We start from the raw sequence: 24,957 nt of genomic DNA on the forward strand, positions 1-24,957 counted from the left end.
CGGCATGCAGCGCCTTCAGGTTAGTCGTCTGGAATCGGCCCAGGTCCATTAGTTCAGACCTAACCTCCTTCAAATGTGGGGGTATAAGACTTCTCATCAAATTTGGAGGAAAGCTAGTTAGGATTATGCAATGGGCCCCAAAATGAGTATACAAATATATATGTATAAAATATACAATTTTTTGTTAAGAAAAGGGATGCCTAAAATTATTCCATTCAGCACTTGAACACAGATGTTTCAAAATTACAAATTATTTGGGCTACCTTATACATCCTGAATTGAACGCGTATTTAAAGGGAGACTGGGTTGCAATCCAGACTAAAATGGCGATTTCTGCCCATTTGTCCTTCCTGTGGCTGACCCCCCTTGTGCTGCTCCTGGGGGAATTACGGAATTCTGAGGAATGCCTTACAGTCTCCTATCCCCTAGGAGCAGCATTTTGTGGAGAGCAGGGGGCTACCAGGGGAAGCGAGAGGCAGGAAAGTTCTATTCTGCCACTGGACAATTTAATCGGAATCCAGCCCATTGACTGGAAGCTTACGATGTCCTCTTTCAGGTAGTTTTTAAATTCATTTTATCTAAATTGTTTTAAGAGCTATTGAATAGAGAGGGTGAAAATGCAAGGATGGCGTCAGAAAAAGGGCTGGGAGTGATTTCGGAAGAATTTTTGAACCTGAGCTGAGTGCACCTTCAAGGTGTAAGAAATGCTTCTGTTGCAATCGGAAGCGCCTCATCTGCAGTAGTGCCTCTTGGGAAGCATATCAGAATCTGTCTAAATCTCAGACCACTGGTTGAGTTAGCCCACCGCTCTGATTACTGGGAGCTCTGGGTATTCCTTTCCCAGCTTCCTGAGACCGTTTCTGACATGGGATGGCTGAGACTGAAGTTGGGCTCTTTGACATACTATGCATGGTTTCTACTCTACCACTGAGCTACAGCCCCTCTCCTTCTGGAAATAATAATATAATAGTATTAGTTCCCTTTCCATTGGTCTACCTGTCCACTGGCCCCTTCCCTCTTGGGTTCCCTCTGTAGCTTGCCGCTGTGTAGGAGGGGGAGGAGAGAAAGCAAGGCCCCTTCCACATGCCTGCTTTTTAACTATTTGTATTTTATTTTTTGTCAACTGGCATATAAAGAGGTGGAAACAAACATACATCTATACAATGAAGAAAGGCCTGTCTAAATAAGGTATAGGTTCTGATGGTACACCACTGCCCCATAAGCCTCTAAAACCAGCCACTGCCTTTCAACGTTACAAATACCCTTCAACATTCTATGGTTTAGTATCCTACTTTCCAGTTCCCTTCGTAACATTTCACACTTTAAATTACGTATGTAGAAACAACAAGTATCTGTCTTAGCAAAATACAGATGTAAGGCAAGTTATGAAAGGCTGCTTGTGTCCATGCCTCAAAGCAAGAAAAATGGGTACCCTCTTGTGTGTGTGTGTGTGTGTGTGTGTGTGTGTGAGAGAGAGAGAGAGAGAGAGAGAGAGAGAGAGAGAGAGAGAGAATGGGTGCATATGATGAGAATGGGTCCTCGCATCCAAAATCAAAACATGAAGTTGCAAAGATTGAAGTTGCAAAGATTGCAAATGGCAGCTTTATTGTGCCTGGAAAGCTAAATGTACGCCAGTTTCCGTATCTGAAATACGCTGGCAATCTCTGTGCTGTGCCAGTCCAGTGGCTGCATAACAGCATGCCAAGGGCAAGGGTTTCCAGCACAACTCAAGTAAAACCTCTTGCACATTTGAACTGAAAATCCAAAACTTGAACTTTGGAACCCCCTGCCAAAATTAGAGTTTTGTACTAGAATGCACAGGTGTGGGCAGTCGTGGCCTCCCACTATGATCTGAACCTTAATGACGTTTTCCATTCAATTCAGTTTGAGCTTTCCACTACATTTTACAATCCACCAAAGACCAGGATTCCTTGTCTTGCTTATTTCAGAGCATTGTCTTTTGTCCTTCCACTCTGCTCAGACAAGTATGAAACCTTCCTCTGATAGAAGAGGCTCAAAGATACAAGCCTGCTAGGGTACAAACCCGTTCTGCCATCTGAAGAATAAGAGCACGCTGCCGGCTGCACCCCTGTCACATCCTGCATGAGATAATAGCAAAAGCCAAAGCAGAGAGAGGTGGAGGAAGACATTATTGTGAAAATTTTTCCCGTATGTTCGTTACTCCTGTGCCTAAACAACATATTTGAAGATAATCTTCCGGGCTATTTTGCGGGCAAAATCTTGTCCCTTCGCCGTGGCCTGCCACCCACTGTTGATACAGTAAGGGAAATGGAGACCCCTTGGCCGTCTTCTGGGTCCATATTAGACCATTTCAGGCTGCTTTCTCAGGACGATGTTGACAGGATCCTGCAGAGGATGAGGCCAACCACCTGTCCTCTGGACCCCTGCCCATCCTGGCTGGTGAAGGCCAGCTCGGAGGGGCTACGGGACCATTTGGAGGCCATTGTTAACATCTCTCTGAGCTCTGGGGTTTTTCCAGGAGCGTTAAAGGAGGTGGTAGTGCGGCCCCTCCTGAAAAAACCATCTTTGGACCCCACCGACCCGTCCAGTTACTGCCCAGTGTCGAACCTCCCATTCCTGGGCAAGGCGATTGAGCGGGTGGTGGTGGTACAACTGCAGGAATTCCTGAATGATGCTCTAGTCCTGGACCCATTCCAGTCTGGCTTCCGTCCTGGCCATGGGACGGAGACAGCCTTGGTTGCCCTCACAGAGGACCTTCGCAGGCATCTGGATCGAGGCGGGTCAGTGCTGCTTGTGTTACTTGAACTCTCAGCAGCATTTGACACAGTTGACTATGATTTGTTGGCCAGCCGCCTTGCCGACGTGGGGATTAGGGGGACAGCCTTACAGTGGCTGGTCTCCTTTCTCCAGGGTCGGGGACAGAGGGTGGCGCTCGGGGGAGATCTATCACCCCGTCACCCTTTGGTGTGGGGGGGTTCCCCAAGGGGCGATACTCTCCCCGATGTTATTTAACATCTATATGCGCCCCCTCACCCAGTTGGTGCAGAGGTTTGGGCTGGGTTGTCATCAATACGTGGATGACACCCAGCTTTTTTTGTTGATGGACGGCCAGCCAGACACGGCCCCAGACAATCTGGCCAGAGCTTTGGAGGCTGTGACGGCATGGTTGAAACAGAGCAGGCTGAAATTGAACCCAGTGAAGACGGAGGACCTGCAGCTGGGACGGGGGCTGCCAGATGTTGGGATCCAGCTCCCTGCCCTGGATGGGACACCACTGGCAACTTTGCCAGTGGTAAAGAGTCTGGGTGTGCTCCTGGATGCCTCCCTGTCGATGGAGGCCCAGGTCACGGCGGTTGCCAAGTCTGCATTTTTCCATATTCGTCAAATCAGGCAACTTGCCCCCTACCTGACGTCCCAGGACCTGGCTACAATGATCCATGCAACGGTCACCTCCAGGCTAGATTACTGTAACTCACTCTATGCTGGGCTACCCCTGGGCCTGATCCGGAAACTACAACCGGTCCAGAATGCGGAGGCACGGGTCCTGACTGGTATACCTTACCAGTCACACATCACACCTGTCCTGTGCCAGCTGCACTGGCTTCCGGTTGAATTCCGAATCAGGTTCAAAGTGTTGGTTCTTACCTTTAAAGCCCTGAGTGGGTTGGGACCAGCATATCTTTGGAACCGCCTCTCCCTGTACGTTCCCCGGAGCTCGCTTCGATCAATTAATAAATATCTACTTGTGGTCCCCGGCCCTAAGGAAGCCCGCCTCGCTTCAACCAGGGCCAGGGCCTTTTCAGTCCTGGCCCCAGCCTGGTGGAATGCTCTGTCAATGGAAACCCGGGCCCAGCGGGACATATTATCGTTCCGCCGAGCCTGTAAGACAGAGCTGTTCCGCCAGGCGTTCGCTGATTGAAGGGGGTGGTGCCATGTCAGCCTCCCACCTTTGGGGTGGGGGAGGGTTCTCCCCACCACTGCACTTTGTTAATTTGTTTTATTGTTTGTATATTGATTTTAGTTCTTGTTTTTATCAGTTTTAACTGTTCACCGCCCAGAGCCCCTGGGGATGGGCGGTATATAAATTGAAATATAAATAAATATAAATAAAATAAAAGTGTGGCTAAAGCAGTCTATTTTCATTCTAATATTGCTGAAGAAATATCAAACTTTAGCTAGACACTAAGATGCCTTCTCAGTCTGTACTGCCTCTATAATTCTTTCTTGAAACAAAGGTTAGAGATACTGCCTAATGATCATAATACTTTGGTGTGACTGTATCAAATGATGGTTTGTGTTGATGTGTTTCTAACTTGATTGTGGTTGGACTCCACCAAACTTCACACAATGTCGCCTCTAAAAAGTGGTGGTGCAACAGGGGAGGAGAAATGCCAAGGGAAACTAGAAACTAGCCCATCATGCCAAGGGAAATTACCACAATGATCTGTAATTACCACAACGATCTGTTTCATCTCAGAAAATAACCACTTAATTAAAATGTGTTTTAATTAACTAGTCGTCTTTCATTGTTCCACATTTCACAATAAACCCTACAAAAGGAATAACTTGATTGTGGTTGGACTCCACCAAACTTCACACAATGTCGCCTCTAAAAAGTGGTGGTGCAACAAGGGAGGAGAAATGACGCAGACAGAGAGGAAATGTGCGGAACTTGTGTTCTCCCATCCATTTCTACGACTGCCACCAGGATTCAGGGATCTTTATTTTCTAGAAACTAGCCCATCATGCCAAGGGAAATTAATCTTGCTACTTCTGAATTGGGAACGTCGCTGGCCAAGATCCAGACTTTGAGGCCCCATGGAACACTACACTGCCCCACTCTCTTCAACTTTATCTGTGTTTCCGACCTCATCTTCACATTGCTGCTGTCCTCCATCGAAGAGAGTAGTAACCAGCAAACCAGAAATAAGTTGGATGCATGGAACTCCCCCAGCACCTTTAGGTGGCCCTTTTAGCATCCCTAGTAACAATCTTCATGACATCTGTAATGCCCGAGAGAGAAGAAGCCCATCAGTAGATCAGGCGGTAGGAGCCTTACTGAATAATCCTAAAGCAGAGTTCTACCCTTGTAAACCCTTTGACTTCAACAGACGTAGACAGTAGAACTCTGCACCGAACTACCGTTAAGCTCCACCCCTTTGCTTTTGATCAGTGCTTCCAAGCTTCGTTAGATGTTTCCAATGAATACTTCACAGATTTTGGCCAACTCCTTCCTGTTTCACAGCTTTGGTGGAGGGTGGAATCATGAATCCAATGCGTTTTTCCTTTCAGCGAGTCATGTAGGGCTCTCTATGTGGTGCTAATGGCTCTCAGAGATGCTGCTGTGACCCTACAAAAAGCCTTACCCGCTGACCCCTGCAAACTCCTTGCACGGCCCTACAGAGTTATTTCAACCTGTGCAGAGTGAAGGGGAAATGGAGAGCCTGTGTGTGAAAGAAGAGCCGGAAGAGAAGGAGATGAGAAGCTTCAATTAAAGAGTTCTCATTGTCCATGGAGGGCTCTCAGCCTGGAGAGGCGGGACTGCCAAAGTGGGGCTTTGATCTTGGTTAATGCTTTGATGAATAGAGCAGGGACAAAACTGCCACCTCAAAAGACAAGTGAAGAGCTCCCATTAGACACTGGCTTCTGCCAAGCGGCAGACATGGGAACAATGAATGGCTCGGAGGATCTTCTGGCCACAGAAGCCATTCAAGTCCAGAGGGGAGATCTTCTACCTGAGCCACTGGAAGCATTCTGGTTTATCTTGCTCATATGGATACAAAAGGAAACCACATAGGCATGGATGTATGGAGCACAAAGCAGACAGAACTGGGGGAAATTTGATTTATAACATCAATCTGAATACTCATATTCCTGACCATTTCTACCCCATGCATTTGTCTGTCTTAAACCCATGGCCATCTTCAGTACTAAGATATCTTTCAGGCACTTGATCCAAAGAGCCATGTTAGTCTGTAGTAGCAAAATAGTAAGGAATCCAGTAGCACCTTTAAGACTAACCAACTTTACTGTAGCATAAGCTTTTGAGAACCACAGTTCTCTTCGTCAGGAGAAATCTGACAAAGAGAACTGTGGTTCTTGAAAGCTTGTGCTACAGTAAAGTTGGTTAATCTTAAAGGTGCTACTGGACTCTTTACTATTTCAGGCACTTGTAATTGTCCGGCACTATCAAAAAGTGTTTGCTGCCCCTCGTTTCAGCTTTATGCAAATACACCAGACTGGCGACTCTTTCTTCTTCCTTCTGTTACAAATAGTGTGAAGGGAAGGTGGTGTTTCCATCAGGCTGTTGATTCCTTTTGCTTCTCTTTTCCATTTGCAGTATCTGCTTTTCTGTGGGGGTCCTACAAATCCAGGCCAACTTATTAGGAAGATGAATGCTTGGGCGTGTACCTGCTTCACCTGCCTGTGGATCCTGTTGCGAGCTATGAAGCCACACACTGCCGCTTGCCTCGCAGTGGTTCTTCATTCGGCTGGGTGATAACTAGCCATAGACATTCCTGCCAGGGTGCTAAGCACTATTCTGGCTCAGTCCCAGAAGGGTCAAATTTGCTTGTCAGGTTGAGTAGCTGCACGGGGTCAAACTGGGACACGTTTCTTCGTGCTGTGGTGGGGTAGACGAAGGGGGATGTAAACGTTGCCATGATTTTGTGTGAATAGACACATGGCCAATGTTTATATTGTGTAATTTCAAGGATGCCTGACAAAGTTTGTCCTGAGCTTTCCTTAAGCAGAACTACATCAACACAAAAGGATAGTGCTTGACTAAGGACTGGATGTAGTGGCCAGTTGATACTTGGTGGTATCCCTTGGTACTGGCAGAGGAGGAGGAAAAGTCTAACCTGACTCTTCTCTGGGTGTAAGACGGCATAAGAGTCCTGGCTCCTGGAAGCAGATCATCCACAACTCAAAGAAGGTGGGCACAAGAGCAGTTAATGGGTGTAATGGAATTGCCCCGCTATGCCCACAGGAGTTAGTGGGTATAGTGGAATCACCCCAAGTTCTGAGGTTAACATTACGGCTCTGCAGAAGAAACTGGGAAAGGGAGGGTGTCTCTTATGTACTTCTATTCAGATTCACAAAACCAAATAAAATTTTGTCTGCAGTTTTCTTAAGCTGCACGCTTAGTTGCGAGATACACAGGGCACACTGAAAGTGCAGGATATAGTATCTCCCTTCCCAGCACAAGATTACCCCCCTGTCATCTCTCTTTAGTCTTCCCCGCTGCAGTCTGCAATAAGGAACAAAAGTGGCGAAGAGGGGTTGGGGCTCAGGATGAAAGATGAACACGACCATCAGCTTCCTTTCCCAAAGGACATATCTGACAATTGCCAATTTGCCTGGGGTTTACACCCATACACTAGTCCATACGCTTCGTATGAAATTAATTTTGAGAATTTCTTTACGTTAAGGTGGGACTTACTTCTGCTCTTGCCCAGATGCTCTTGAGATCTTAGCATGACTCTGCTTGACCCCAATACAAAGCTTAACTGGACAGCTTGGACTACCTGCAGGGGTGCATTTAAGACGGCAGCACGAGCACGCCTTATGCTGGTCACCATTTTTGAGGGGGGAGGAGCAGATGGGAAACTTTTATGCAGAAATAATACCAAATGCTACCAAATGGCAGAATGTATTTATTTTTCTTAGAAAATGTATATGCCACCTTTATGGAGAACCTGCTCAAGGAGGCCTCCAAAAGAAAATAATGGGAAGTCAAGACAGTATTGGAACATGGTCACCGATCTGGCATTCTGGCTTATCCAGACTGGTGTGGAATGGGTACAATGTGCATCTGGCCTGAGCTTGACATCTGGTGCTTGTCGCTGAGGTTGCAGAAGTATTTCAAATTCACAGGGCCAAGGATGTCTGGCCTGGAGACCTCTCAGTGCCAAAAAGGACAAGTAGGGCATTCTAGTTCTCCAATATATTAATTTTAATTTAACTCAGATATAAATGCAGCAGGCTGATGAGCTATTTCCAAAGAGGACTGGGGGTAGTTTGGAAGGGGCTGTGGCTCAGTGGTAGGGCAACTGCTTGGCATGCAGAAGTTCCCAAGTTCAATCCCCGGCATCTCCACTTAAAAGGATCAGGTAGGAGGTGATGTGAAAGACTTCTACTGCAGACCCTGGAGAGCCACTACCAGTCTGAGAGCCAAGCTACAAGAGACACCTGACACAGGTTGGACACTTGTCAGCTTCCCTCAAGTTTTGATGGGAAATGTAGGCATCCTGGTCTTGCAGCTGTAATGGAGAGCCAAGCTGTAAAACCAGGATGCCTACATTTCCCATCAAAACTTGAGGGAAGCTGACAAGTGTCCAACCTGTGTAAGGCGTCACTTGTAGCTTGGCTCTGAGTAGACAATACTGAGCTTGATGGACTGATGGCCTGATTTAGTATACAGCAGCTTAATTTGTGTTCACATCAAAAGTTTGCCTACCTCTAATATAAACTCATGCTGCAAATATCATGATGCTCTTCCGAGCCACTCATCACTACATTGTTTTCTGAGGTTTTGACGTTTTCAAAAACCTTTCGCTTCCCCCACCCTTGACTCAATCCATAAAATGATCAACCTAAAAGGAGGGAGGAGCTCCTGCTGCCTCTGTGATGAAGATGAAAGTAGCCCAGGATGGGTTCTTTGGCACTCAGGCTGTTCATTAAGAGAGACATCACAGGGCTCAATGAACAAGCAACAAAAGGGGGACATATTGACAAAGAAGCCATTAGAAACCCAAAGGAATGCAAACCTCTCTGATTAGCGTTAATGGAGCACCTCAAAGTGAAGAGCAGTAGCCCCGGAAGCAGCGGAAGGAGGCGTCAGCAGTTCCGCCCTTTAATTATATTTGAATCACTCTCTCCACTTCATGTATTGTAACCAGAAAACATGCTATCCATGAAAGCTCATTGGATCTCAGAACCAGAGAGGAAACGGCTCATTAGTCATCGTTTGAAGGTGGAAGCGGCTTCCAACAGTGTGTTTGCAACACAAGGAAACATCTGGATAAAATGAAGGAAGAGCGATCCACATATGCTGCCCTGAGCTCCCCGGGAGGAAGGGCAGGATCAAAACATATTAAACAAACTGTTCTGTAAATGCTCGAAAAGAATTACTCCCCCCAGTAGCACCTTAAAGACCAACTAGATTTCCAGGGTATGAGCTTCCAAGAGTCAAACCTCCCTTCTTCAGATATATTTAGAAGTGGAACTATGCAGGGTTTATATCAAGGATAATGGATCTGGTAAAGCCAGAAATGTGGGTCATCCTATATTTGCTTACTGAGAGTTCCTACACAGTTTCTTGCATTCCCAGTTAGCTTGTATTCTTGATGCTAGGGTGGGGGGAGCAGTTTAAGCCAGACCTGTTGTCAGTTTGCATTAAGCTTGAGAAGGTTTACAGCATGATCCTAGGCGTACTGCTCAGAAGTAGGGTTGCCTGTTCCAGGTTGGAAATTCCTAGAGATTTTTAGGGTGGATCCTGAAGAGGGTGGGATTTGGGAAGGGGATAGACCTCAACAGGGCATAATGCCAAAGAGTCCACCCTCCAAAGCAGCCATTTTTTCCAGGCGAACTGATCTGTTGTCTGGAGATAAATTGTAATTACGGGAGATCTCCAGGCACCACCTGGAGGCTGGCAACCCTACTCAGAAATGAGTCTCATTAATTTCAGTGGACTTGTTCTCTTGGTGTAGCAGAGTTAGCAGCTAACTCTTCACAGCAGGCCAGTCATAAGCAGATCAGAAGCTAAATCAGTTATATGCAACAGTTCTATGCAGCAACCTCTGCTTTCTCCTTAGAATTAAGGTAGTAAAGCAAATGACCCTAAGCCCCTATAAAGGAAGGAATTCTGCAGATGAGAAGCATGCAGAGTCAAGGCTCCAAGGATGTGCATCTGTGTTGCTTTCTCTGGTTGATACAGAGACTTAATATGTAAGCTGTCCTTCTACTAGAACAGCAAAATCTTTTCTTCAGCAATATAACATCTAGCCAGAGAAACAGCTGACCATAACGGACTGAGAGGCCATTTAAATCAATGCTGTTTTCTCCCTGTGAAACCCAACAGGTTTTGTATGCTGGTCTCAATTACATGCCCAGCATTCTTGTGTTAATCATTTGATTATCACATTAAATATCCTAACAAGAAGCAAGTCCTTCCAGATTCAAATGTGGCCTACATATGTTTAAGATGTCATTTTAAGACTGATTTAATAACAGGTTATCAAGGGTTTCAGTAGGGTTGCCAACTCTTGCTTGGAAAATTCCTAGAGTTTGGGGGGCAATATCTGGGGAGACACTTCCATTTCTCATAGACTCTATGGTATATCATAAAGTCCAAAACTACCGTTTTCTCCAGGGGACCTGATCTCTGTAGTCTAGAGATGCGTTGCAATCCAGGGAGAACTCCAAGTCCAATCTGGAAGTTAGTGACCCTAGGTTTCACACAGGGCTTTTTTTCTGGGAAAAGAGGTGGTGGAACTCAGTGGTGGAATTCAGGACCGCGCAATGATGTCACTTTGGGTCAGCTGGAACAAGGGGGGAATTTTTTTAAAATTTAAATCACCCTAGGCGAAAATGGTCACATGGCCAGTGGCCCCGGCCCCTGATCTCCAGACAGAGGGGAGTTTAGATTGCCCTCCATACTGCTCCAGTGCGGAGGGCAATCTAAACTCCCCTCTGTCTGGAGATCAGGGGGCGGGGCCACCGGCCACGTGACCATTTTCAAGAGGTGCCAGATCTCCATTCCACCGCATTCCCGCTGAAAAAAGCCCTGGTTTCACAGACAATATTTTCTACAAGGTGACTTGGAACACCATATACTTTTGCATATGATGGCCCAGCCAGACTAAGCATGTTATGTACAATTTCCCCAGGGATGGAATTCATGACTTGCAAGAGGCACAGTTGGGCCAACTGAGACTGAAGCTACCGCAAGCCTCCACTGATGGCCACCAACCAGCCAACTGGCCTATAAAGCCCACTTGCTCATCAAGTGTGTGACTATATTTGTTGTCAGAAGTAATAAAGAGAGAAAAGAAGGCAGCATGCAAAAAAGAACAATACCTTCAGTGTGCCAGTATGCAGGTCATCACTGGATGAACTCATTTCTGGTTTGGGCTCTTCCTTTTTATTTCCCTCTTCTTCTTCTTCTTCGGAGGAAACACCTTTGTCACTTATGTTACTTGCCAGTTCTTCCAGTTTCCTTTTCAATTCCTTCTCTTCTATGCTGGGATCAGTTTGGAATTCGGGAGCGGGAGGCTGGCAGGATAAAATAAGTAGCATTCAATCGCTTGTGATCTAGCAGGGCTTATCCAGATATTTTGAATGCTTCAGAGTTTGCACTCATACATGTCTTTGGAATGCTGAACTAAGGCTGCATTCAGATATCGCAGTAAGCTGCAATTAAAGAAGTTGGTTGCAATTAAAGAAGTTGCAAGAGATGAATTTCCAAATAGCAACTTTCAGAGTAATACATTTCTGGTTTAGATGGTTGATATATAAAACAGAGTTTTATATAATGTTTTAAAAGAGTGTAATAGATTCATGAGTTGAAACAACAAATACAGCAGTAAGTCCTGGTTGGAAGCAGAAATGGTTATATTTCTTAAATCTGAGAAAACTGCTGCTTGGCGTGAGTCATATAGGTCCATCTTTCTGCTCAATCAATGTTTTAAAATATAGGCATCAGTTATGGCTATCTGAACAAATAATATGATATTGAATTAGATTAGACATTTTTTATAAGATATAGGGCATCCCCTAACCCTATTCTTTGACCCTGTTTACCAAACCCCTAAAAACTGCCAGCAGACAAAATGAAAATCAGGTCACAAATTTGAAGGTCTGCTTTTATACAGACAACACAGTCCTATCCTTATTGAGCCCAAAAAATGGTTTAAATCGAATCTATGTTTCTGTTTGTGAAAAAGAGAAGAGTGGGGTTCTCCCTGCCCACCTGAAAAGATAGGCTGGGGTTCATGTGTGATGAGGGAAGTGGTAAAGAGGGGTGACGGAGTGAGGTGGAATGAAAAAGCTGGCTAGATGCAAACCAATCAGTTGAAAAACAGTAGAAATTCTAAAGATGTTTTCTATTACTCAGTATGTGGTGGTGGAAAGTGCCGTTAAAGTCATAGTTAAAGTTTAATATTACTAAATTGGAAATTTAGTAATATTAATATTGATGTTAAGGATGAAATAAGCATTAACAGCAGCATATGGTGTAAATCAAAACCAATAAAGTATCTTGGAGTAAATCAATCATTCAAAAACTTGAAGGAGAAACTTTGAATGTAGACTGGAAAAAAACTATATTGATTTCAAGAAAGAACTTGGGGAAAAAAGTAAGAAAAATTAATGTTGGCTAGAACTTGAAATTTTAATCAAGGCCAGGAGGACTGTCTCTACGAGTGGATTACACTCAACTCTGTAAGCTTTATGGATAAGAGTGATATGTTAGGTTTTAGTCAAGTAGAAAATTTATGTACTAACATTAACTGGCTTTTAAACAATCTTCTTCAAATGAGAAAGATAAAAGCAAGTTATTAAGGAACTATGATTCTCTAAAGGAAGAGAGAACTTTGGTGGAATCCTGTTAATAAGACAGCAAAAGGGATAATTAGTAAAATCTAGGTAAAAATTGTGAAAATTTGATGAATAGCTTCTTTAATAAATGGGATTTGGGTGGCTGTGGAATGGGGATAGATCTGTTCTAATTCATTATCTATGTTAATAGTGTTTGATTGATCAAAGATAATTTCTATAAGATAAAGAAATATAAATAAATAGATTCTATACAGATATAGCATTAAACTATATTTACAATCTATCCCAGATTTGCTGGTGTTGCCGGAACAGTCATACCAACTTTGTTCATCTCTGTACACTCAATTTTTTTTAATGGAAGGTTTTAGATTTCATTAAGGAGATAAGAGGAATCCTTCCGCTTAAATCCAAAATCCATCCCTTAAATCCCAAAGTAATCTTACTTACATCATTAGGGATGCCACCTATTTCTCAGGGAATCTGTTCAGCAGTTGAACTTACTCTGTTTGATACTCATGATCAGACTGTGAGCTGACCAGGGATATGTTCAGATTGAATGGAGGAAACAGCTGCTGAACAAGTTTGCAGCTGCTTCTTGCACAGTAGTTGACTCACAGCTGATTGCGGGATCAGCTAGAATGTGGGTTCTGAGCCACTCCCCACAGCAAAACAGGGAAACGGCGAAGAGGCGAAAGGGAGAGGAGAAAGCTTATTTAACTGCTCTTCCCACCAAATTGGGCAGGGACAGAAGCATTGCTTTCAAACTGTATCGCAAGAGGGAGCAGGGAAAGAGCTCGCTTCTCTCCCCCACTCCAAAATGGCTATAACTTCATTGTTTCTCTTCTTTGTGAGTTATTCAGTGACCACAGCTTTTACCTGCCATCTAAAACAGACACATCTTAACAAGACTTAGGACAAATCCTCACTAAAATCAATACAAGCTAATCACAGCTAAAGGGTTTTTTCCCCCAATTTTTGTTGGCTGATGTCCATATAAACTCACTTTCTCCGCCCCTCTGTTCCATTTATACATAAACACATACGTGCACACAAAGACCATTTCCCTTTATTTCTGCATCTTCCTCCCTGTGTTTTCTTGTTACAAGAAGCTTTGGAAACTGCTATGATTGTTCTTTTATATTTCTCTACGACTATTTTTACATCAAAATAATTTAAAATCACTTCCTTGATTAGAACCTGTGCAGAGCAACTCTAAGAAAGAAAAAACTTCTATGTACCAAAGGAAGAAGGAAAATCTCTCTGGTTCTCGTCATGCTTCCACACACTCACCTGAAAAAAATGCTGTTCTTGTATATAAAGCACATTCTTTTTGGCTGGGTGAAGGCACCACATATTTGTTGAAGGCACCACAACATATTACATCAACTGAATCAATATTAATATTGTTATTTCAACCCCCAAAGCACCCTTAAATGACAAGAGCTGGTATTCAGGCAAGAGCAAAATCTTGCAAAGCACAGTTCACCCTGACAGGGTAGTACTAGCCCCTAAGGTGCTTTCTCAGTATATGAAATCAATATTTTAAACTTCTGTTTTATTTTTTTATTTTTTATTTTATTTTTTATTTTTTTTAGCGTGCCATAAAATCATCTTACATGAACCAGAGAGCTAGGATGCAAGGAAGCTAAGGAAGAGGAGAGAGAGTAAGTTCATTAATATATTTGTTGGGTACTTTTATATTCTGTCTCTCTGCCTTGGCATTCAAGAAATTTTACAAAAGACCTGCCTACATTATGATATCACAACATAAAAGGATAGAGGGACAGGAGGGGGAGAGGAAAACAAGCCAAACCAAGCACTGACTCTTAGATAGGGTTGCCAGCCTCCAGGTAGTCGCTGGAGATCTCCCGGAATTACAACTAGTCTCCAGGCCACAGAGATCACTTCACCTGGAGAAAATTTCTACTTTGGGGGGTGGACTCTATGGATTTATGCCATGCCAAGGTCCTTTCTCTCCCCAAACCCCACTTTCTCCAGGTTTCACCCCCCAGATCTCCAGGAATTTCCCAACTTGGAGCTGGCAACCCTACCCTTAGATAGTATATGTTGTTCCATAATGACCAATGGAATGACTGCCTGCAGGAGGCAGTTCTGGGAGGGCTTGGAACTTGTAGGCCTTGATTACCTTCCCTTCAGTGTAAGGTGGGAACCACGACTCAAATAGACAGAGGATGGGAATATTATATTAATCATCCTCAGTAACCAGGGCTTTTTTTCAGCGGGAATGCGGTGGAACAGAGTTCTGGAACCTCTTGAAAATGGTCACATGGCTGGTGGCCCCGCCCCCTGATCTCCAGACAGAGGGGAGCTTAGATTGCCCTCCGCACCGCTCCAGCAGCACAGAGGGCAATCTCAACTCCCCTCTGTCTGGAGATCAGGGGGTGGGGCCACCAGCCATGTGACCATTTTCTCTTAGGGCAACCCACTGAGTTCCACCACCTCTTTTCCCAGGAAAAAAGCCCTGTCGGTAACTAAAGTCACCTCCCTTTTTTGAAAGCTAGCTGCTGCCACTCTGCTGATGGCCAAGACACTTATTGCTTTCATGGGATGCTGACTAATGCACTTTCAATCTGCTTTTGATGCACTTCACAGCTGGATTTTACTGAATGAAATGGGGAACTCCACTTGCAAACAATTGCTAATTGCGTTGAAAGTGGATTGAAAGCACCTTAATCAGTGTGTGTGGAAGGAGTTACAGTAGTGGCATTTCTTTCAATGAAAGGATTGAACTTGCACACCACAGATTTTTTTCCCCTCCCTCCAAACAAGTTTCCGTTCCTTGTTTTACCTTTTCTGGGTGAACCAGGATCTTTTCCTCAAGACGGTTCAGCATGCGTTCGATAGCTGACATGCGTTTGCTGAGTTCCAGTATCTAAAGCAGAGAGGAAAGAGGAGAGAGTAGGACAGAGCCCACCACCACTGCCAGACGGCACCTTAGCACAAGTGTAGACAGAAAAACAGAACAGCTCCCACCACCTTTTGATATTCCAGGAAGAGGCCAGCACACACCAGATCCCCACTTCCAATGAAAAGCTGTGTGAATTTTAACCATTAAAAGATAACAAGCAAGCCTAGATTAGAATAAGTGGAATGCGATTTTTTTTTAAAAAGAGTAATTTGGGTTCTTATAATCTGGCTTTAAGCCTGCCTGTGCAGACTGATAAAAAATCTATTGACCTGGGTACAGGGGCGGGAGTCATGAACGTATATATTTTTAATTTCTCCACTTGCAAAACGGGAAAAAAGCACAAACCGTCCTCAAGTGGTTGCTGCGACGATAAACGAAGCAAGCAATATAGAGCACACAGTGAGTGCCCTACTGAAATTATAGGCATTTTCAGGTTCATAATAAAGGTTAGGAATTTAATTTTTATAAAAATGAAGACTGTCTTCTCACTCGATGGAAATGTGTGAAAAGTCTGCATGCCTGTTTTAAGTACTGAGTTCCAGTCCTCCCATGGTTTTCTTTCCTTTTTCTTCAAGCAGGCCTGCACTTCTGCTACAGATGGTCTGTATCCATTTGACAGATCACGGAATTAGGGATTTTAAAAATGCAATTCACATTATTTTGGTGATAAATCTTTCTGACAGAGAATATCAGAAGAAGATACTGCATCAAAGTTGGTAACCAGAATGTGAAAGGCCAATATGTTCTCACCAGCACTACCTTGCAAATCAGGAAAAACACACGCCACGTTTCAAAGAACTGAATCTTTAATTGATAACGATTTTCCAACCATGCGCTGGAGTACTTTAAGAGGCGAATGGAGCAATGGAAAAGAGAAAATTCAGGACTTGTTCCTTCCAAATTCCAAATGGGATGGGGTCGACAATAAAGTTATGAAATGCGTCAAGTAGGAAGGCTGACATACAGGCTGCATACATTTCACTGCATTTCCCAATACTTGAAATCTGAATGAAAGACTCTGGCTCTTGTTATAGAGAGGTAACATCCTTGTAAACCACCACCTGTGAAGGCGTTACCCAATAAGCCCGGAATAAGGGGCAAGCATAAATTTTGCATTTCGCCAGTAATGATGGGGAAATCCCATTACGTCAATCGATTCCCTCTTCTTTAAACAGTCTCAGTCAGTAATCGTTATATAAACATGCAGTATATAGTTAGAGCGGTCCCTCAGTGGAACAGGCTTCCTTGGGAGGTGGTGGGCTCTCCTTCTTTGCAGGTTGTGAATTTCCTGCATTGTGCAGGGGGTTGGACTAGATGACCCTGAAGGTCTCTTCCAACCCTATGATTCTAGAATCCTGTGGCTGAACAGACTCCAAGGGGATTATCACATTTTTGATGCCCTGGTAGGTTAGAAAAAAACCTTCTCTGGAAGTAGAACACTAGCACAGCAAAGCATGGGGTGGGTGTTTTTGTTTGTTTTTCCATTTGCAAAGTATTTTTTACCTGGGGGAGCAACAGAAGCATTTATACTTACCCACTTCTTCTTATGGCATAATGTTACATTTGCCCAAGGGCTGAGGGGGGTTAAGTTGCTGAGCAGACCCTGCTCCTTCCTAGCAACCCCTTGTGCCATTAATGCCAGGTTTATATTGGTGTGGCATCAGAAAGGCATTACACCAGTGCTATGATTCTCAACAGTGTCCAGAATGCCCTTGGGATTGTTCCCTTCCTCGAGGAGCTGGGTGCTGGAAACAGCTTGTTTCTTGTCTTGGCTACTCTGGAGCAAGGTAACAAAACACACATCTGTTTCTCCCAAGAACCACCAAACACATCTGACTACAAGCCACTGAATTTCCAGCAAAACTCAGGGACATTTCCAATGAGTCCGCTGAGAAACGGCATCATGGAACCTCCCAGCCAGGGAGAAAAGAGGTAGGGCCAGTGAGTCTCATTTCAAACCCACAAGTGAGGGACCCAACCCAGCTCCCCTACCTTCCTCACAGTTTAGCCCTGTTACCCACCTCCCCAGAGATCTCCTATCAGACACACAGTTGTGAGAATGGTGCCTGGAGAGGTGAGAAAAGGGTTTGTGCTCCTCAATGGGAATTCCCCTTTGCTTTTAAAATCCCCCTCCCTCCTCTCTCTGTGTGTTTAAAGTTGTATGCTTAAATACGTCACGTCTGCTTTTGCTCTTGAGAGCTGAGCCAAGCTACAAGTGACGCCTGACACAGATTGGACGCTTGTCAGCTTCCCTCAAGTTTTGATGGGAAATGTAGGCATCCTGGTCTTGCAGCTGTAATGGAGAGCCAAGCTGTAAAACCAGGACGCCTACATTTCCCATCAAAACTTGAGGGAAGCTGACAAGCGTCCAACCTGTGTAAGGCGTCACTTGTAGCTTGGCTCTGTTGAATTCTTAGTGGAACTGATTTTGTTTTATTTTCCTGGTGATAATTAATGGAGGTTTATTTCTTCAGTCTCAGTAACATCATTGCTTTAGCTCTCTCACCATCACTGCAAACCTTGGGGAAAAAAGCTCATGTTATTCTTATTTTCCCAATGGGGCCATGAACCTGAGATATTGTGATGTAACCAAATTTATCCATGGATGAGACGGGATCTGAATCTCTTCCTCTTCAAACTAAATGCCTAGGGTGCTTTCTACTGCACCAATCTAGCAGAGAGAACTATTCCCTAGAAGTTTTTTATCTTCAATCCCTCCTTTTGGATAAAAATGAAATAAAATAAACATTTCAAAATCAACGGCAGTGTTTTATATCATGTAATCCGCTTGGAGTCACAGCAAGAAAGGCAGACTATAAATAAAGTAAATAAAAAACAAATAAAATCAAGAACTTTAAAGCAATTGGGGAGCGGGTGGGATGGTTTCCAGTGCTGCCCTGCCTGGCAGCCATTTAAATGCTAAATATGCAAACACTTTATATCCCTTTAGCTCTTCATAAAACTGAGATAATGCTGTTCTTCTCTACTTCATTCCCTTCCTGAAGAGCATGTTTTAAGAAATGCTCAACAAGTGTATCTTCCATACCTGGTCAAGAGTGGGTCACCTGTGAATCTGCACAGAGAAATCATACTTGCAGAGAAACAGAAGAGTAAAAAAAGGCTACTTCCGGCTTGGGAGAATAATCAAAAGCCTCAACTGGGACACATCTCCAATTCATCTAAAATGACACAGGCTGGCAATTTCCCACTAAATACTGAAGGGAATTTTTAGCAACAGGACGGAGCTGAACCCAACAAACAGCCTAATAAATCTGTTGACTGTGAACTGGAAGAGTCTGGCAGTCTCTCAGACGGAAAAGAACAGCTTCTAAAGATCTAGTACGAGTTTCACATGGGGAGCTGGTTATTTGCAAATGCCTATTTACTCACGGAGCTGGTGTTACCTTCTGCGGCTATAGGAACACAGAGGTCATATAATGACTTTGGTTACTAGTTGTCCGAGGCCCGGCCCGGGGGCCTCAGACTCGCTGCCGCCGCACCCCCCCGGCCCCCACCGCAGCCCCCGCATGCACCCCGCCGCTCACCTGGAATGCGGCGCAAGGCCGGGCGAGGAGGACGCGGAGCCGGCCCGATGGAGCAGCCCCCGCGACAGCCCGCCGCTTCCTGGAGCGCCCGCCGCCACGCCCGCCACCCCCGCCGCCGGCCGAGAGCCCGGGCGGGCGGCTGTTCGCCGGCGCGGCGTTCCGGCGGCCCCAACAGCTGCCACGGCAGCGGCGGCGGCGGCGCAGCCCGGGCAGGGGAAAGGCCGGGAGCAGGTGGAGCCGGGCTGCGCCGGGCGGGCAGACGCCGGCGCAGGCGCCCTCCGCCCACCAGGGCCGCGCCCAGCGGCTGCAACTGGGAGAGGGGGAAGGAGCCAACCAGGCTCAGCCCGGCCCTCGGGCAAGAGCAGACCGGGCAGCACATGAGCGGGAGAGGCTCGACCCGCTGCCCGTCACAGAGGAGGAGGGCGACAGGGCCTGGGAGGCGGGAGGAACCCCCGACACCCACCAATGGGCTAGGACTGGGCAGGGCTGGCAGGCATGGCCGCACCTGGCCCAGGTGTTGGGGATGGCCTTGGGTGGGGGAGCATGGGAAAGGGGGTGGGGATGAAGGGAGCCAGAGGGTATATAAGGGCACTCCCCTGGCAGGCCGGGGAGGAGAGAGAAGCCAGGCTGCCCTGAAGCTAAGGTGCAGCCGGCTGGGTGGAGCTACGTGCTGTCCGGCTCACCCCGGTACAGACAGGGGCCGCCCTATCTGAGGCCGCCAGGGGAGGGGAGCACGCTCGCCCCCCCCATCAAGCCTACCCGCCGCCCCAGGACGGACCCGCCGAGGCCGCCCCGCTCCGACCCGCCGTCGCCGCCACCAGGGGGCGCCTCTGGACCTGACATTGTGGTGGAGAATGTGGGCACGGATCCCGCTGTGAGACGCCCACGACCGCACCTTCCAACCCCGCCCGGCTGGACGAGAGCCCACGCCTATTTGCGCCCCGCGACCTTCCACTCGCCGCCTCGGCCACAGAGTCCCGTTTATACGACGGAGGTCGCCCCAACAATGAATCAGGCTGCCGCAGGAGCCGCCAGTGGCGCCGGGCAACCCACGACTCCGCCCACCTCGGACCTCGGCCAATTGGGCCAGTGGATGGCTGAGCAGCAGGTGCGACTCTTGCGGGACGTGGCCGCGCAGCAGCAAGAGACCCAGGCGGCTCTTCTCCGTGGCCTGGCCCAGGCCCTGGGGGCGGGGCATGCCGGGACCCCCTCAGGGCCCGGACGGGGCGCACCCTTCCAACTGACGAAATTGGGAGATAGTGATGAGATCGATGCCTACTTGGAGGCGTTCGAGCGCACCGCCGAGGCAGCTCAGTGGCCGAGGGATCAATGGGCGTTCATCCTGGGGCCCTACCTATCAGGGGAGGCTCAGGCGGCCCTGAAGGCTCTACCAAAGGAGGAGAGCGCCAACTACCAGACCCTGAAGGTGGCCATCCTCGATCGCTACGAGGTGACCCCGGACTCTTACCGGCAGCGGTTCCGGGCTATCACGTACAAAAAGATTGAGCGGCCCCGGACCCTGGTCAACGCCCTCCGGGACTCCGCCTACCGCTGGCTGCGGCCCGCGATGGACGGGGAGAAGAAAATCGTGGATCAGGTGATCCTTGAGCAGCTACTCACTATCCTTCCCTCGAAGGCCCGACATTGGGTCGCATGCAGCCGCCCGGAGAGCCTTAAAGAGGCCACCGCCCTCCTGGAGAACTTTGCAGCCGCGGCTGACCCACGGGAGGCCCCCCGGGACCCCGGGGCAAACCTACGGGCCTCCGGACCCCCGCCCAAGCCCCAGGAGGCCCCGCGCCCAGGGCGTGCCAGAGCAGGGAACCGCGACGGATCGGGCGCGCGGCCGGGGCCGGCCCTGTTACCTCCCCCAGGGCCCCGCAGGGAGGGGGCCTGGAGCCGCCCGCCACCAGCCGCGGCTCCGGAGGCCGGCCCAAGGGGGGCTCGAGACCTAGAGGACCGTGGCCCCTGCTTTAAGTGTGGCCAACGGGGGCACTTCATCCGGGACTGCCCCCTTATGGAATGCGACGCCGGGTGGGAGGAGTCATACCCGGCGACGTCCCGACCTCCGCGGCCGCCCCCGCTGTTGATAATGGTCGAAGTGGCCGGCCGCCGCCTCTCCACCTTTCTGGACAGCGGCAGCTCAGTCTCGATGGTCCGCACCCGACTGCTCCCCCCAGGCCTCCCCGTCCTCCGATCGACGTCTGTGGCCTGCCTCCACGGGCACTCAGAGACCTACCCGGTGGTAAAGGTCCCCCTGACGTGCCGTGGCTGAACCTGGGAGGTGGAACTCGCCCGTGTCCCGGCCCTACCGTACCCGATCTTGCTGGGCCGCGACACCCCGAACTTCCACCAACACCTGCGGGACGCCCGGGGTGCGGATGAGGCGCTGCCGGCTGAGGCCTCCACCGGTGCTGGCCCTCCCCAGCCTAGGCCCAGCCCTGCACCCCAGGACTGGACCACGGACCCGGAATTTGTCGCCCGCCAGGCAGACGACCCGTCGCTCGAGGGCCTCCGGGATACTGTGGCGGTGAGTGACAGGGTGGTGAGGGACGCAAGGCGGGCGGGCCGAACACCCCGGGTCATCCAAGAAGGGGGCGTGTGGTTCCGCATCACGATGACGAGGGGGAACGAGGCCCGACAGCTCCTGGTCCCACGGAGCTACCGGCAGATCGTCTTAGCCCACGCGCTTGACCACAGCTGGGCCGGTCACCAGGGCCCCAACAACACCTTGGCCCGGGTCCTGACGCGCTTCTTCTGGCCGTCTGTGTCCCAGGACGTGAAAGACTACTGCCGGACCTGCGACGTGTGTCAACGGACCTCCAATCGGCCTCCACCCCGGGCCCCTTTGGCCCCCCTGCCAGTGATCCACACTCCTTTCGAGAGGGTGGCCATGGACTTTATTGGGCCCTTGCCACGGACCGCCCGAGGGCACCGATTCCTGCTCGTCTTGGTGGACTATGCCACCCGGTACCCGGAGGCGGTGCCCCTGCGCACCATGCAAGCCCCCGGGGTGACCAGAGCCCTAGTCCGGTTCTTCTCCCAGGTGGGCATCCCGCAGGAGGTGATCTCAGATTGCGGCACCCCGTTCACCGCCGCCGTCACCCGGCAGCTGTGTCGCACTATGGGGGTGCGGCAGATCTTTACGACGATATACCACCTGCAGACCGACGGTTTGGTCGAACGCTTCAACCAAACGCTCAAGCAGATGTTGCGGCGGCTGGCCCATGACCGCCCATCCCAGTGGGACCTTTACGTTGACCCTCTGCTGTTTGCGGTCCATGAATCCCCCCAGGCATCGACCGGCTTCACCCCCTTTGAATTGCTTTATGGGCGCAACCCCCGGGGGATCCTGGGGGTGATGGAAGGACAGCAGGCCTCCGCGCAACCCCAGCCGGGGCAGCCCGCGCCAGAGCATGTCCGGGATCTTCGGGAATGGCTCGAGACAGCTCGGACGCTGGCGGGCCAGAACCTGGAGAAGGCTCGCATGGCACAGAAGGCCCGTTATGACCGCGGGACCTGGCTGAGGACTTTCCGCGAGGGGGACCGGGTTCTGGTCAGCCGGAGGGTGTTCGGGCCGCACCCTCAGGGTGACCCCTGGTGGGGGCCCTTCCCCATCAAGCGGGTGCTCGGGCCCCAGTCCTACGAGGTTCAGTGCGGCCCTTCCCCCCGCCAAGTCAAACGCCTGCATGTGAATGACCTGAAGGGTTGGCAGACCCGCCCGCTGGGGGAGTGCCAGCTGGCCGACGACCCCTCCGATCCCCCGGCCGGGGACCTCCCATGGACGGACCGCCAACCCGAGGAAACCGCCCCTGGGCTCGACGAGGCCCTGCAGCCCTGGCAACGGCAGCAATTGCAAGACCTGCTGGCCAGTCTGCCGGGCTGTTTTTCCACCCGACCAGGGCGCACGAACCTAGCAGAGCACGCCATCCCCACGGCCCCGGGCCAGGTGGCCCGAGCGACTTGGAGGCCCCTCCCACGGAAGCAATGGGACGCGGTAGCCCGGGAAGTGGAGGTGATGTTGAGGCTAGGCATGATCCAGCCATCCCGCAGCGAGTGGCGGAGCCCGATCGTGCTGGTCCCGAAACCAGACGGCACTGTGCGCTTTTGCGTCGACTACCGGGAAGTGAACAAGGTCGCGAAGTTCGACGCGTACCCTATGCCCCGGGCGGACGTCCTCATCGACCAACTTGGAGCGGCGCGCTATCTCTCGGCCCTCGACCTAACCAAGGGCTATTGGCAGGTCCCAATGGCCCCCGGGGACCAGGAAAAGACGGCGTTCGCCACCCCGCAAGGCCTCTTCGAGTTCCAGGTCATGCCTTTTGGCCTGCACGGGGCAGCAGCTACATTCCAGCGGCTGGTCGACCGGGCCCTCGCCCAGTGCCAAGGGTTCGCCACGGCCTACATAGGTGACATCCTCGTCTACAGTCCCGACTGGCCGTCCCACCTCCGCCACCTCAGACAGGTGCTACAAGTCCTCCGGGATGCCGGGCTGAAGTCCAACCCCACCAAGAGCCGCCTCGGCTTCCAGGAGTTGAAGTACCTCGGCTTCCTGGTCGGGCGGGGACAGCTACGGCCCCTCCCGGACAAGGTGGCCACGGTCGAGGCGTGCCCACAACCGAGGACTAAGAAGCAGCTGCGAGGGTTCCTCGGATTGGTGGGCTACTATAGCAAATTTATCGCCCGCTATGCCAGCCGAGCCAGCCCCCTGACCGACTGCCTCCAAAAGACCCAGCCCAACCAGATACAGTGGACCCCGGAGCGACAGGAGGCCTTTGCGGACCTCAAGGCCGCCCTATCGGGGTCCCCCGTGTTGCACAACCCGGACTTTGAGCGTCCGTTCATACTCCAGACGGACGCCTCGGACACCGGCCTGGGCGCAGTCCTTGCCCAGGAGCACGAAGGGCAGGAGCGCCCGATCCTTTTTATCAGCCGGAAGCTCCAACCGGCCGAACGGAAGTATGCTGTTGTCGAGAAAGAGGCCCTGGCTGTGAAGTGGGCCGTCGGGACCCTACAGTATTACCTCGCTAACAATCCCTTCACCCTCGTGACGGACCACGCCCCCCTTGTCTGGATGTCCCGGCTGAAGGACCATAACGCCAGAGTACTCAGGTGGTACCTGTCCCTTCTCCCTTTCAGCTTCTCCATCCGACACCGACCCGGGAGGTTGCATGCCAACGCCGACTTCCTGTCGCGGATGTTCGCTGGTGAAGAACACCCCAACGCAACGCAAAGGGGGGGGTGTCCGAGGCCCGGCCCGGGGGCCTCAGACTCGCCGCCGCCGCACCCCCCCGGCCCCCACCGCAGTCCCCGCACGCACCCCACCGCTCACCTGGAACGCGGCGCAAGGCCGGGCGAGGAGGACGCGGAGCCGGCCCGACGGAGCAGCCCCCGCGACAGCCCGCCGCTTCCCGGAGCGCCCGCCGCCACGCCCGCCACCCCGCCGCCGGCCGAGAGCCCGGGCGGGTGGCTGTTCGCCGGCGCGGCGTTCCGGCGGCCCCAACAGCTGCCGCGGCGGCGGCGGCGGTGCAGCCCGGGCAGGGGAAAGGCCGGGAGCAGGTGGAGCCAGGCTGCGCCGGGCGGGCAGACGCCGGCGCAGGCGCCCTCCGCCCACCGGGGCCGCGCCCAGTGGCTGCAACTGGGAGAGGGGGAAGGAGCCAACCAGGCTCAGCCCGGCCCTCGGGCAAGAGCAGACCGGGCAGCGCATGAGCGGGAGAGGCTCGACCCGCTGCCCGTCACAGAGGAGGAGGGCGACAGGGCCTGGGAGGCGGGAGGAACCCCCGACACCCACCAATGGGCTAGGACTGGGCAGGGCTGGCAGGCATGGCCGCACCTGGCCCAGGTGTTGGGGATGGCCTTGGGTGGGGGAGCATGGGAAAGGGGGTGGGGATGAAGGGAGCCAGAGGGTATATAAGGGCACTCCCCTGGCAGGCCGGGGAGGAGAGA

General features: G+C 50.2%; 1 protein-coding gene across 2 annotated transcripts in view; it reads right to left on the bottom strand.

Annotated features, from left to right (window-relative positions):
* Positions 1–24,957, bottom strand: part of MLPH (melanophilin) — a 96,064-nt gene that overhangs the window by 12,692 nt on the left and 58,415 nt on the right. The window contains exons 10-11 of one of the 2 annotated variants that reach the window (XM_054995825.1): positions 15,350–15,433; positions 11,062–11,256 (exon numbers count right to left, since the gene is read on the bottom strand). In XM_054995825.1, the coding sequence (XP_054851800.1) occupies positions 11,062–11,256; positions 15,350–15,433 (279 nt within the window). The remainder of the gene's footprint in view (positions 1–11,061; positions 11,257–15,349; positions 15,434–24,957) is intronic. The other variant, XM_054995832.1, reaches the window with a different exon arrangement.

Source organism: Eublepharis macularius, chromosome 1 (genome assembly GCF_028583425.1).
Source record: "Eublepharis macularius isolate TG4126 chromosome 1, MPM_Emac_v1.0, whole genome shotgun sequence".
Taxonomy (NCBI): Eukaryota; Metazoa; Chordata; class Lepidosauria; order Squamata; family Eublepharidae; genus Eublepharis; species Eublepharis macularius.